The 12101-nt window shown below is 52.7% G+C and overlaps 1 protein-coding gene across 4 annotated transcripts in view; it reads left to right on the top strand.

The window, feature by feature from the left end:
• The window catches only part of TSPEAR (thrombospondin type laminin G domain and EAR repeats), a 166776-nt gene extending 155727 nt beyond the window's left edge, over positions 1 to 11049 (top strand). For all 4 annotated transcript variants that reach the window (XM_046648168.1, XM_046648170.1, XM_046648169.1 and 1 more), the window contains exons 10-12: positions 4895 to 5082; positions 7591 to 7692; positions 10531 to 11049. In XM_046648168.1, the coding sequence (XP_046504124.1) occupies positions 4895 to 5082; positions 7591 to 7692; positions 10531 to 10684 (444 nt within the window). In that variant the 3' untranslated portion in view covers positions 10685 to 11049. The remainder of the gene's footprint in view (positions 1 to 4894; positions 5083 to 7590; positions 7693 to 10530) is intronic.
• The last annotated feature ends 1052 nt before the right edge of the window (positions 11050 to 12101 follow it).

Raw genomic sequence — 12101 nt, 5'->3', positions numbered from 1 at the left:
TGTGTGCAGGTGTATGTATACACACGTGTGTGTAGGTGTATGCATGTGTATACCCATGTGCACTGTGCATGGTTGTCTGTGTGCAGGCCTGTGCACACAGGCGTGTGCATTTCTGTGTACATGTGCATGTGCGGTTTCCCATGGCATGGTTTCCTCAGCATGGGGTCAGGAGGAGCCCATGCTCTAATAATCTGCCAAGTCTTGTTTGGTTTCTGTGGAGTCGCGCTGGTATGTGTGTCGTCTGCGCACATGTGTGGGCCCTGAAGCACCATCCTCTGTGAAGCAGCCGCAGAACCGATGATGCTGAAGGCCCTGTGTGTCTGCATCCTGCTCGGCAGTCGTGGGCTGGCCCTGGGGGACAGAACAGTGCCACCTCACAGAGCCTCAATGAGGAGAGGACTCGCTAATCCAGAAAGGCCCCAGCTCACCTCCTGGCCCCAGGGCTGCTTGGGCAATGGTGCCCTCTTCTGGGTGTGAGAAAACACTGCCACGTCTGGCCAGAGTTTGTTCTTGGTCCAGCAGCCATTTACAAAGTGGCCATGGAGCCGCCAGCCAGGCACCCAGAGCCACAGGAGATGAGAAGACAAGAAGATGGGCAGCATGTCCTGAATTTACAGGTGGAGAAAGGAGGTCACAGAAGTGCCAGGAGGGGCAGTCACATCAGACCCCCGTGTGGGAGCTGTGAGGTGTCCGAGCACAGGCTCCGCTGGGCACGGGGGACGCCAGGGAGAGACGTGGTCAGAGGATCTGAGGCTTGCCTCTGCAGCGTGACCAGCTCTGCCCCGCCAGGACGACCTGAGACGCGCGGGGTCGACTAGCCTTCCTAGCAACTGGAGAGTCTGGACGTCCCCGTTGGACTGAAGGAGCCCGTCCTCCGCCTTCCTGCTGCACTCCATCCTTGCCCACCCTCCTTCCCGAGCAGCATCTCCTTAGGCTGCCAGGTGCCACCGGAGCCCTGCCGGGGGTGGGGGGTGGGCGTTGAACACACTGGGTGCCTCTTCCGGCCTCCAACTCGGCCAGCCCCGGAGGGTTTAAGATGAGGAGGAAACAGCCTCCTTGTCCACTGGGCAAGGAGCGCTGTTTTTTTCGGGAACTCTGTTGTGCATACACACAACAAAGTGTTCGGATTTCCAAGTTTGATTACTCCAAGTATATCTGCCCTCTAACCACCACCTCAATCAAAACAGGTATTTTCCTTACTTCCAGAATGACCCCAGTGACCCTTTGCAGTCAGTGGCTCCCTTGTCCCCACCAGGCCACCATGGTTGATTTCTGTGACTATTTAATAGTTTTTCCTGTTAAAACATTTGTAATAAATGGAGTCAGACTGTGTGTGTGGTTGACTGTTGAACACGCATATGGTGTGTTTCTCCTTCTTGCTGAGTAGCACCCTGTTGCGTGAATACATTACGGTTTGTTGGCCATTCTGCTGGTGATGGAAACAGCACCTGAGAGCCGTTCCCGGCTTTTCACTATTACGACTGAACCTGTGTGCATCTCATACAAGGCTTTTCATGGGCATCTGTTTTTATTTCTCTTGAGTAAAAACCTAGGAGTGGAATTCTGGGTCATAAGGTAGATCTGCATTTAACTTTTGAAGAAATGGCCAAATAGTTTTTCAAAACGGTTGTACCATTTCATACACGCCCACGAACAACGTAGGAGAGTTCTAGTCACTCCACATCCTTGCCAAAATAGTCACACGTCCCTTAACGACGGGGACACGTTCTGAGAAATGGATCTTTAGGTGATTTCGTCATTGTGCGATCATCACATAGTGCCTTACACAAACCTAGAGGGGATAGCCTCCTACACGCCTAGGCTCTATGGGACTAATCTTATGGGGCCACCATCGTTGACCGACACATCCTTATGCAGTGCATGACTGTGTTTGATTTTGTCTGTGTTTTCAGTTTTACACATTGGATGTGAAGTGGGATCACCGTGTGGTTTTTAAGTTTCGATTCCCTGATGACTAGATAGTGAGCATCTCTTCATCACTGGTTGGCTTTCTATAGGTTCACCGGTGAAACGTCTATTCAAGTCTTTTGCCCACGTTTAATTTTTTTGCCTTTTTGTTACTGCTATGTAGGAATTTCTTTACATATTCTGGGTACAAGTCCTTTGTCACATAGATAATCTCTATTCTAGCTCCTCTTGTTGTATTCGTGTGTTGCTCCAGTAATCACAATATACGTGTTTAACTCATTACAGTCTATTTTGAATTAATACTATACTTTATATATAATGTACTAATCTTACAATGATATAATTTCATTTATCCCTACCCATCCATCAGGCTGTTGTGCCTACATGTACTCATACTTTTACTTGTGTTATAAGCTCCATGATAAGTCATGATTTTTGCTGTCGTCTTTATACACCCTCGTACTCACCGTTCCCAGCCCCCTTCTGCATCCTTCCTGTGGATTCTGATCTCATCTGGCGTAACCCACCTTCAGCCTTAGTAGCTTTCTTCAGTGTTTCTAGGAAAGCAGGTCTGCTGGCAATTCATTCTATTGCTTTTATCTGAAAATGACCTCATTTTTGCTTGCAGGATATTTTCACTGGTTGTAGAATTCTGAGTTCCCATTCTTTCTTTCAGTTATTTCGAAGATGTCTTTCTGTTGACGTGGAGCTTCCGTTGTTTCCGATGGGAAGTCGGGTACCAGTGGCGTCGTTGTTTCTCTGTACTGAATGTAACTCTTCTCTCTGGCTGCTTTTCAGGTTCTCTTTTCATCTTCTCTTTCCAGCTCTTCGAGTACGATGTATCTAGACGTGGCCCTTTTGTAGTTACTCTGCTTTCTGTCTCTGATCTTCTCGGATCTATGGTTTGGTGTTTTTATCAAATTAGACATGGCCCTTTTGTAGTTACTCTGCTTTCTGTCTCTGATCTTCTCGGATCTGTGGTTTGGTGTTTTTATCAAATTTGGAAGAATTTTACCCATCACTTCTTTGAATGTTTTTTCTGCCTCATTTTCCTTTCCTTTCCTTCTGTGACCTAATTCCATGTCCATCAGACCACACAGTATTATCCCAGAGGTCATCAAGGCCCTGTTCGCTCTAACTTATTGTAATCTTTTTTTGCCTTTTTGTGCTTCAATTCAGATAATTCCTCCTGGTCTGTCTTCTAGTTCACTGATTCTTTGTTCTGGGTTGCAGCTCTTGATCTCATCTAGTAAATTTATGGGTATAAACATTATAGTTTTCAGTTACAGGATTTCTGTTTGGCTCTTTTTAGAGTTTTCCTGTCTCTGTGAGTTTTCCCATCTCATTGCTCATTTCATTCATATTTCCCTATAAATTCTTATCATGGTTATAGTCCAGTTTTGTCTGCTGCCTCCAGTATTTGCATGCTGTCAGCCTGTTTCTATGTGCTGTTTCTTCTCTTGATCGTAGGTCACCTTTGCCAGGTGTTTCCCCAGCTCCTGAAGTCTCTGGTCAGGTCCGTTAGCCTCTCAGCTGCTGTCTGTCTCTGGGTCCCTGGAATCTTGCTCCCTGTGTGCGCAGTTCAGCAGCCAGACAAGGACCTGAGAGAAGTTAATAGGAGATCCTGGGGCTCCCCTGCTGTGGCTCCCTCCTCTCTGGGACATTCCCTTCTGTTCCTAGACACTCTGGAAGCCTTAAACTCTCACCTCAGCGTCCCTGTCCAACCAGCCTGCTGTGTCCACTCGAGTGCCATGCCCACCTGCCATGGGATGAGCATCCTCAGAGGAAGACGCAGGAAAACAGGCGTTCAGGGGGCACGTTCGCATCCCCTGCAGTCTCTGCCTGCCCTCGGCCACTCTCCAGAACCTTCAGCAGTTGTATGCATTTTTAAGTATTTCATCCAGAGTTTACAATCGCTCTCAGGAGGGTGAGTCTAGTATGAGTTTCCGCACCAGTATCAGAACCTGAGAGCCAGGAAGCAAGAATTCCAAAGACAGTTTCAACGCAAAGGCCACCAGGGGGGCTTCCACAGCCCTCCCCAGCCCATGGGAGCAGACGAGTTGACTCAGCCCCCTTTCTGCTGATGCTCGGGGCCCCCTGAGAGCATTTACACTCTCTTCCCTCAGCCACAGGCCCCCACCACAGGGAGCCGCCACATTCTGCCTCTCCCACACTGACCCCCACCCCATGGGGCCTCTCCCTGCACCCACACCTCTTCCCCAGGAAAGTGTCTCCTTTCATTTCTGCCCTGCCCTCTCCCTGTGGGGCTCAGCCTGGGACCTGGATTGGGATTTCTCTGGGATTCTCCTTCTCCTTGCACCGCCCCCCCCATTATGCCTGAGATGCTGGCCATACCTGGACATAAACTTCCTCCTCATGGACCCCGTGTGCAAATCAGCTCGTGCAGCTCACGGTCTGGGCAAAGGCTTCGAAGCTCACCATTTGTGTCAAAATCCAGCCCTGTGGCCCCATGCCACCTCACCCTCAAGGGTGATCAGTATTTACAGAGGAACAGCCTGCACAGGAGCCCAGAGGTAGACTATCGATAGAGCCAAAGGAGAACCTCAGGCCAGGGACAGCGTGCAGTAAGAAACACAGGAGGTACCTAGACATTGCTCCTAAGTTCAGAGCACGACTGGAGGAAGCAGGGAGGGCTCCTTGGAAGAGGTGTTGTTGCAGCTGGACCTCGCAGGATGGGCAGCATTGGGGTATGGGGGAGTGGGAGGCACAGATGGCTAAGAAGCACTCCACGCGGATGAGCTCTTCGTATGGGCACATTGGCACTCACGTTCGTAAAAGGGAGTGGTGGTTGGTGAGGCTGGGAGAGTGAGCCAAGCCAGCCCGGGAGCACCAGGTGGGTGCCCAGGCAGTGTCTGTGGGGCAGATGCTTCTCCTCAGGGCCGCACTGGGCCATGCTGAGGGGTCTGTTCACGGGTGCTCTCTGCCGCCTTCTCGTTCCATCCAGACGTTTGGCGCCGCGGACTGGGAGGTCTTCCGCATCGGAGAGAGGACCTTTCTGGCTGTGGCCAACAGCCACAGCTACGACGTGGCAATGCAGGTACAGAACGACTCCTACGTCATCAACTCCGTCATCTACGAGCTGAACGTCAGCGCCCAGGCCTTCGTCAAGTTCCAGGAGGTCCTCACCTGCAGGTACCCGCTGAGGCTGGAGGGCTGGAAGGTCGGGGCGAGGCCGGGGCTGGGCTTGGTGTCGGAGATGCCCTTTGGAACCGTCGCGTGGCTTCCTGGGAGCCAGCCTGGAGCAGGCAGCAGCCACGCGCCGGGGGGCTCCGGGTAGAAGTCTGCTGGCTCCTGGAGGTGCGATGTGACCTCCCTCTCCAATGGGGCGTGGACCTTCTCAGGGCAGCCGACTGGTTCTGTGGCTCGTATTTGTCATCTCGGCTCTAATTGCTTTCAAACGGTGCGGTTGGTTTGCTTGTTTATTTTTTACAACTCAGTGGTTTTCATTAAATTCACAGATACGTGCAGCCAGCACCACAGGTAACTTTAGAACATTTTCATCACCTCGAAAAGAAGCCCTCTGCCCTTTAGCTGTCACTCCCTCTGCCCTGTCTCCCCCAGGCCCTGGTGGCCTCCAGTCTACTTTCTGTCCCCATGGACTTCCTGTTTCTGGACGTGTCGGATGAGTGGAGTATACAGTAGGTGGCCTTTTGTGTCTGGCTTCTTTCGCTCAGCATCATGTTTTCAAGGTCCATCCACGTCGTGGCAGGTGCCAGCTCTTCGTTCCTCTCGTGGCCACATGACGTACGTCATAGGGACAGACTACATCCCTTTACCTGTTCATCCGCTGATGGTCATGTGGGTTGTTTCTACCTTTTGACCAAATGGTGTGGTTCTGAAGAATAAAAATACACTTTGGGTTCCTGTCCATGTCACTCCTGTCGTGCTGCTTTGGAGGCAAACAGAAGTCCTGGCTGACCCCTTACCTTCTCCCGGGTCCAGCCGAGGCGGCCCCTGAGAGGAGCCAGGGCACGGACAGTGTGAGTCAGAACTTCGCTGTTCACTTCTTTTCTGCGGGCCTTGGTTTTAGAACCCTGTTACGACTGGAGGGACAATGCACGAGAACCACACGGCTGCCCCACTGCCCAGGGCCCACCCCACAGGCGGGGGCTCCCCACAGGTCGGGGCTCTGAGGGCCACTCCTCAGTGAGCAAAGTCACGGCCACCACTCTGGAGCTGAGTCATAACTGGCCATCACTGGGAGGGGCCCGAGACATGACCCTGGCCAATGGGAGAAGGAAGGAGTGGGAGCCCCCGGACCCCCACTGGCCTCCACCCTGCCCTGTGTGTCCCCAGGTGCCTCTGTGGGCCCTCTCACTCCCAGGGTCCTGCGTGAGCACCCAGCTCTGGGCCAGCGCCCTCAGTTCCCACAGAGAAGGAACCCAGAGGTGAGTCTCCACCAAGGGAGGGTGACCCTCTGCTGCCTGAACAGGCCACAGCCCTGAGGCCACTGGACGGGGATGCACCAGCCTGGCCTCTGGCAGCTGGCTGACTCCTGCTTGCTGCAAGGCCTCAGCCTCAGTTCATCTGTAAAGTGGGCACAGGGCCTGCAGTAAGCAGAGAGGCGATGGTGAGCCAGGGCTGACAGCCCAGGTGGGCTCCTCAGAGGGTCGGGGGCTCTGGGGAGCTCTTCCAAGAGTCCGCTTGTCAGATCTCTCAGAACTGACCATCTCTGAGCACAGGCTGACCCTTAGCAAGTCCAGGAGGCTCTCGTCTAAGACACAATGCAGCGTCGGTGAGCAGTAAGAGCCCCGGCTTCCAAACACAGGGGAACGTGCTATGTCGGCACCTGGGTGGTCTCAGGGAGGGAGCCGGGGGCAAATGGGTGACCTCTCAGCCAGCGTCCTCAAGTTCCCGCCTCCAGGGGGTGCTGCGCCCTCAGGGAGTGACCACCAGCATGGGACTTTTCCTCTTGATTATTTTAACCTCTTCAAAGTGAGAGTTTTGCACCCATGTTCATAGCATCACTGTTCACACTTGGAACCCACGTGTGCATTGATGGATGACGGGATAAACAGAATCTGGTCCATTCATACAAAGGAATATCACTCAGCCTTAAAAAGGAGTGAAATCCTGACACCTGCTGCCACGGGAATGAACCTTGAGGACATTGTGCTGAGTGAGATAAGCCAGTCACAAAAGATAACCACTGTGTGGTTCCACTTGATATGAGGTCCCTAGAGGAGTCAAATCCACAGAAAGTGGACTGGTGGTACCAGGGGCTGGGGCAGGAGGATGGGGAGTTAGCGTTTAATGGGGACAGAGTTTCAGTTTGGGAAGATGAGACAGTTCTGGAGATGGATGGTGGTGACGGTTGCACAACAGTGTGAACGGACTTAATGCCATCGAGCTGTACACTTAAAAATGGTTAAAAAGGCAAATTTTACATTACATGTATTTTACCACAATTAAAAAATTAAAAAAAAAATTTTAAGTGAATGACTGATTTGCATTTCCCTGGAATAGAGCAGTCACCATGTGACTGAGGAAGTTGCTCCCCCTTCCGTGGGTTTTGGAGGTGGGCCCTAGCCCCCGGGGCCTGGGATTCGGGGGAGAATCGGCCTGAAGCCGGCGCCCCGAGCTCCCTGGCAGCGTCTGGGAGCCCCGCGTCCTAACTTGGGCCCGCTTCCTCCTCCTCAGCGCCCTGGACTGGGAGTTCTTCTCTGTGGGAGAGGACTATTTCCTAGTGGTTGCAAACTCCTTCGACGGGAAAACCTTCTCAGTCAACAGTATTATTTACAGGTAAGGAGCTGCCGGGCTGGGCCCTTCCTCACCACCTGGTTCACCTGGGGTCGCTCACCTTCCCTGACGGTGACCCCAGGCTCAGAGTGAGTCACAGGCCACTGGGCTGGGTGCCCCTGAAGGCAGGCTGAGTCTGGGTCACGCCCCTGGGGTTAGCCAGCTGACCCGCCAGTCATGCAGTATGCGACACACGAATCTGAGGGTTATTGATATTTTATTCTATTCAGCGTTCGATCAGACGATGGTAGGTCTCTCCATTTATCGTGTCCTTCAGCGCAATTTTCCCTTTTCTCCTACAGGCCCTGAGGCATTCTTTTTAAATTCATTTCTGGGAGTTTTTCAACTATTGTAAGCACCACAGCTGGGATCTTTCATTTCCGTTTCCACCTGCTTATGTGACAATTAATCTTTTTTAAAGATTGGCACCTGAGCTAACATCTGTCGCCAATCTTCTTTTTCTTTTCCTTCTCCCCAAAGCCGCCCAGCACGTAGTTGTAGATTCTAGTTGTGGGTCCTCCTAGTTGTGGCACGTGGGACGCCAACTCAATGTGGCCTGACAAGCGGTGCCATGTCCGAGCCCAGGATCCGAACCTGTGAAACCCTGGGCCGCCGAAGCGGAGCGCGCAAACTTAACCACTCGGCCACGGGGCCGGCCCTGTGACAATTAATTTTTGTGTCTAGCCACCCAACCAAATTATCTTGTCAGTTCTAACAGTTTTCTGAAGAATCCCATGAGCCTTCTGGGGATACAGTTACATCTGCAAATAAAGGCAACTTGCCTCTTCACTGCTAATGTTTCCACCGCTTATCTAGTCTTCTTAATTAGCTAGAAATTCCAGAACAATCTTGGATAGTAGTGGCATGAAGGTGTCCTTGCACTCCTGGGACAAAGGCCACTGAATGATGATGTGTAATTATTTAATATGCCACTGGCTACTGACCGTTTATGGCTGATTTCAGACTCTTTACCAGGGGATGAAATCGTTCTGTGGTTTTCTTTTGGGGCCTTGACCTCTGTCCCGTTTGAGATGGAGCCTGACTATAGAAGCCTGCTGCAGAGTCTTCCACCTGCGCTTGTGGCCTGGCATAGTTTGAACGGGAGGATTTATCTGTTTTCTTTACCATTAGGTCAAATTCAGTTACAAAGCGATCTGGACCTGGTGCCTTTTCCGTGATGTCTCTTGACCGGCTGGTCCAATTTCTCCCACGGTTATTGGTTCAATCAGGTTTCCCATCTCTTCTTGAGACAATTTTGGTCATCTATATTTTACTAGAAAAGTCATAGATTTTCTTTAGACTTTCTAATTTATTGCTGTAAATTTTTCAACATAACAAAGTAATTTTAAATTTCATGTGAAAGAATAAATTTTCAAAGATGGTCAAGAAAATTTTGAAAAGGAAGAATAGCGACGGAGGCCCGGACCACATGTAAATAAAGCGGGCTGATTTTTGCCAGAAATAAACAAATACATGAGAGAAATAGAAGACAGTCTGGAAGAGAGCCGGTAATTTATGATCCTTTGCTGTGATGATGTGTGTTGCATTTCAATTCAATAAGAAAAGGATGCATTACTTAATAAAATAATTTCATGTAATTTTCTTTCCATCTGGAAGAAAACAAAGCTTTACCCCTGCTTCATATTAGATACAAAAACAAATTTTATCAGGATTAAAGTTTATAAGGATCTAAGTGTAAAAGATTAAACAACAGAAATGTCAGAAGAAAAGCTAAGATGACCTTATAAAACCTCAAAGTTACACAAAGACATGGGGGCCTCTTTCCCCAGCTGCCTACCCAAATTTAAAAGTTTTATATGGAAGAAGACATCCTATTCAAAGTCAAAAGACGAACTGTTTACCACACATATGGCAGAAAAGGAACCCCTACAAATTAATAAAGGATATTCTCAAATTTGGAAAAATGGGCAAAAGATAGGAACGGGAATTTTCAGAAGAAAAAAGGAAAAATGTGGATAAACATGTTAGAAGTTTTTCTCAAAGCCCAAGGATGGTGCATTTTCCCCATGCCAATTTGGAAGCTGTTTAACGACCCACCGTGCCGCGTGGCAGGTGTGTGTGTATATGTGGGGGGAGGGGGTCCTGACCCTTTCCCATGGGGACAGGAATCCCCCAGCCTTTCTAGAAAGTAACGTGGAAAAACATGAAAATTAAAACTGTTCGTGTCTTTGATCCAGGCCCTGCTTTGGGGATTCCACCCTGTGAAAATGGAACCAGCTGTCCATAAATCCCTTTTGAAGGACGAGATCTAGGAACCGCTGCTGTGCAGTGGCAGGATGGTGGCGGGTGGGGCATCCTAACATGGCATGGGGTCGCCGAGCCGTGTGCAGGGAGCATGTTTCCTTCACTGAAAAACAGGCGGCCATCCCCGTGTGTGTGGTGACGGGGGTGTGTTTGAGGGCACCTGCCTCACTGTCCACCCCGCCCCCAGGGGTGGGGAGGGACATTGGCTCGGCCCCTGCAGTTACCCATTGGAACTGCCAGGACCCCCTCCCATCCCCACCACGTCCTGTCAGGGGTGCCCCGAGGACATTCTTATCCTGGATAGTTGTGAGGAGCTGTAAGGTCTAGGACAGGGCAGTTCCCCCTTCTGGGCCTCAGTTTCCCTCTTTGCAGGCTGAGAAGGCCCCCGCCAGCCCAGCTTTCTGCTTGCAGCCTGGGGAGCTCGTGCAGCCCAGGGATGAGAGGCCCCTCCACGCCATGCCCAGTGGGAGAGGATCACAGAGCCGGGTCGGGTGGGAGTTACGGGCCGGGGGCAGCCCCGACGCCCCAGTGCGCTTGGCCGTCCCTGTCCCCCGGCTGACGTGTCTCTCCCCGCAGGTGGCAGGGATACGAAGGCTTCGTGGCCATGCACAGCCTCCCGACCTTTGGCTGCAGGGACTGGGAAGCCTTCCGCACCGCGGCCGGCGCCTACCTCATCTACTCCAGCGCCAAGGAGCCCCTCTCCCGGGTCCTGAGGCTGAGGACGGGGTGATGGCCCCGGGGCCCCCAGGAACAGGACCTGCCTGGCCGCACCCCAGAACCCTGCCAAGGAACCCTGGAAGCTCCAGGGGGACGAGCCCAGGCAGCATGGCTTCCACTGCATCCTCCCTGGCCCTTATGCAGTCGGGGACATCCATCACCTCTCCGCCCCGGGAACCGTGGTGGCCGGACCCCGTGGCTGGTGGACGGTCAGGCGGAAGACCAGAGCCGCCCCTGCTCATCTGGGTGCCCCACAGGGATTTCCCTTCAAAGGAAAAGTTCACACAAAGTTTTACCTCAAAATCAGCAGGGCCTACGTCACCTTCCCCGTTGGCGAGCCCAGACTCGGGACAGGCTTGCCACTGTTTTCCATGTTCGTACCAGCTATTTATTGTATTCTGTCTCTATGGAAATATATTTATGATGCTCTCTACAGAAAGCTCGGCTGCGTCTGCGCGTTCCTGGTGGGGACTCGACTCTGGGCGAGCGCGTCACTGGGCCGTGGGACTCGCTCTGCCACCGCAGCGGGATGCGCCCTTGGGTCCCTAGTCACCATGCAGACGGAGGGTGCCTCTCCTCTGCAGGGAGCTTCTTCCTCCGGCCTCAGTTTACCCATGAAAGCAGCGAGGGTAGGGTTAGATCAGGAATCACGGGCATTGCTGGGCACGTTCCCCCTCTCCTCCCCACTGCCGCACCCACGGGAGACCCTGCTGGTCTGCCGGGCCCTGTGCCTCTGCGCCCAGGCTGGCCTCCCCGGGCACCGCAGCTGGCCTCGTGGTGCAGGATGGACTTGGGATGTCTCCCTGGGACCAGCGTTCGCTCAGCTCCTCCATGTCTAGGGCCCCTGACCCTGCACCGAGAGGGGGCCTCCTGCCTCCCTGGGATGGCTGCTGGGTCTGACACGACACCCGCCCCAGGAACCTGGAGGAGGACGAGAGTAGGCACCAGCACCACCGGGCAGGCCTCTGGGTGGAAGAGAAAGGCTCTGTGCCAGACACTTGGCTGGGAAGGCCCTGTGGGCAGACCCCGGGGTGGTGGCAAGGCCAGGCTTTCTCCGTTATCCACACCCCACCTGCCCAGAGAGTGGATGCTCTGCGGGATGGGAGCCAGGAGCTCAGCGCAGGAAGGCTGCACACTTGGTTCAACGCTGTGCTGTTTCTATCTTGAAATTCTCAGTGATTTTTGCCCAAGATCACATAGCCAGGGGCACAGTGGCAGCTCCAGCCAGCCAAGTCCTGGCTCCCATGGTGGGCTCCACGTGAGACCTGAGCCCCAGAAAGGAAGCCTGTGCCGAGCCTGCTCCTCCTCGGGCCAGACCAGATCTGTGATTCCAAGACCGCAACCAGGGCCCTCCTGATTGCCAAAAGCTCAGATTTTTCTAGAGCCTTCTTCAGACCAATAAGTGGGCCACGTGCCTCGGGGAAGGCTGG

This window comes from Equus quagga, chromosome 21 (genome assembly GCF_021613505.1).
Source record: "Equus quagga isolate Etosha38 chromosome 21, UCLA_HA_Equagga_1.0, whole genome shotgun sequence".
NCBI lineage: Eukaryota > Metazoa > Chordata > Mammalia > Perissodactyla > Equidae > Equus > Equus quagga.
The sequence above is the reverse complement of the archived record's forward strand: the minus strand, read 5'-3'. Positions and strand labels throughout refer to the sequence as shown.